We start from the raw sequence: 2,439 nt of genomic DNA on the forward strand, positions 1-2,439 counted from the left end.
AGAAAAGTTGGATGAACTCAACAGTTTGGAATTCAATCTGTCCGACACAAAGTCTGTTTGTTCAACACAGTCTGCAATGGATTTCCTGTCTCATCTTTTTTGGACTCTTTGGAAACCTGTGTTTCTATGATTCCCTGTGTTCTGAGCTGCACATTCAGTTTTACTGTTTCACACCGCTCAGACTACTGAAGTCATAAGAATGGATGTTACATGTGGAGGAAGAGAGACAAGCAGAGTCTCCAGGCCAGCTGTCTGTCGAGGAAAAGAGTGACACGGTTCCAGAGTATTCATCCAGCTTCAGTGATGGACCCTGGAACCTCAGAACACAAAGTAAGAGAACTGATCATAACTCATTGTATTGGGACTCATGTTTCAGTTTCCTCTGCTGATGGTCATGTTTTCCTCTTGATTTGTGTATTATGTCTAAAAATCAATCAAACTCAGATCGTTGGCCAGACAGCCAATCCAATTAGAGCTTCATGACGCTGTCATTAGAGAAGGGATCAGAGTCATGTATCGATAAACATGTTGGTGTTTGCACCCAGAGTTCATTCCCACAGGACGAGAGGCAGAAGTCCCCGCAGGAGCCAGCTTTCGGTCCTATAGAAGATGACTGGTCAAAGATTTTATTGTAGACTTCAACATGAATCTGGACCCGCAGACAACAAGTAAAAGACTGTTTTTACTGTAAACTGACAGGATGAAGATGATGAAGATAACCAGATTTATATTCCATGACAATGTCTCCAAAGCTTGAGCTCTGGCACAACAGTCAACAATCAGTTGAGTGATAAAGAAATAGGTCACAGAGAGAGGAAGAGAGTCATGTTCCGGTGGAGGAGCAAGGGTCCTGCTGTGTTTTGGTTAGTCAGGACGGTCCTGAAGGACCGGTCTCATAACCAGCTGTGGACACTGGTTCTGCAGACACGGGCTACAGTTCTTTCTGGACCACATGTTGTACCATCAGACCAGAGAGAGGGCTGCCCAATACCCTATGAGCGTACTCCACCTCCTGCTGGTCAGACAAAACAAAGAGAAGAAAAGAAGTCGATGAAGACATGAAGACGGAGTCACAGTGAGCTGAACGAGGCGGACAGGGAAGTTCTTCTGAAGCTGGGGGAGGCTGGCGTTTGAACAGGCGTGAGAAAGGAAACTCATGTTTTCTAAGCTAATACCAAGAAGACCTGGAAGCAAGGGTGGTCTGGATGTCTTCACAGAGGCCCTCGGTAGTACTCAGGAGTTTTTTACGAAAGATCTTCAAAGAGAGAGTGGATGGCCAGAAAACACGTGACTGCTTGTTCAATCGAGGCGTTCCAGGAGTTTCACTGGCTGGCAGTAACCTGTTCCCTGTTACAAACCAACGGAACAAAAGGCACTGGAGGACTTCATTTGGAGGACAACCTCTGGTGTTTTCCTGAGGGAAGCCATGAGAAATCTCGCTCAAAGTAAAATGGTCACACTGTGACCTGTTTGTTCGCTTCCTTCATGCCTTCGCTGGAGTCCAACCAGAGGACTGCTGGTAGGAGGCCTGCTCGGGTCGACGGCCGTCCCAGAATACAGCCAGAGGGCCTCCACAACCTGAAGGAGATGAACAGTTATCGTGTGTCTCCTGACAGAAGCATCAACATCTTCCACTGTCTGATGGAGATGAAGGATGACTCAGTCCATCAGGAGATCCAAGAGTTCCTGAAGTCAGAGAACAGATCAAAGAAGGAACTCTCTGGGATCCACTGCTCAGCTCTGGCCTACATGCTGCAGATGTCAGAGGAGGTTCTGGATGAGTTGGACCTGAACAAGTACAACACATCATGGGAGGGACGACAGAGACTGATTCCAGCTGCGAGGAACTGCAGAAAGGCTGTGTAAGTCCAGATGTGATTATCAACATTATAAAGAGGAAGTATGGAGACTATCCTCTCTCTTGAAGACAAAACTGAAAATCCTTTCTCTGTCCTCATTGAATTAAAGGTCCAATAATCTATATATATATATTTGTATGTATTTGCTGCATTCATTATGTTGTCAGATTTTATTTGACTTTAACTTTTATATTCTCTGTCATCACAGACTTTCTCGATGTGGACTCTCAGAGACTCACTGTGAAGTCGTGGCCTCAGCTCTGAAGTCCAACCCCTCCCATCTGACACACCTGGACCTGAGTGAAAACAGGAACCTGCAGGATTCAGGAGTGAAGCTTCTGTCTGCTGGACTGGAGAGTCCAAACTGTAGACTGCAGACTCTGAGGTCAGTTCATGTGTTCTGCTCTTGTACAGTGTATATCTACCAAATTTAAATCCAGATCAGAAGTTTGACATTTCTTTCAGTCTTCTTGTTTTCTGTGTTTGTCTGAGCACAAATCACAGCAGCTCTTTTTAAAGTTTGTCAGTGTGAACAGTTTGAATTGAGTCTGTACTCAAACTGGATTCATGTTATTAAGAA

General features: G+C 45.2%; 1 protein-coding gene across 1 annotated transcript in view; it reads left to right on the forward strand.

The window, feature by feature from the left end:
* Positions 1 to 1,579: 1,579 nt before the first annotated feature.
* LOC113744524 (NACHT, LRR and PYD domains-containing protein 14-like) overlaps positions 1,580 to 2,439 on the forward strand; it is a 6,015-nt gene continuing 5,155 nt past the window's right edge. The window contains exons 1-2 of the mRNA XM_027274454.1: positions 1,580 to 1,862; positions 2,068 to 2,244. Coding sequence (XP_027130255.1) covers positions 1,588 to 1,862; positions 2,068 to 2,244 — 452 coding nt within the window. The 5' untranslated portion in view covers positions 1,580 to 1,587. The remainder of the gene's footprint in view (positions 1,863 to 2,067; positions 2,245 to 2,439) is intronic.

The sequence above is a fragment of the Larimichthys crocea genome, chromosome XXIII (genome assembly GCF_000972845.2).
Source record: "Larimichthys crocea isolate SSNF chromosome XXIII, L_crocea_2.0, whole genome shotgun sequence".
Lineage (NCBI taxonomy): Eukaryota > Metazoa > Chordata > Actinopteri > Sciaenidae > Larimichthys > Larimichthys crocea.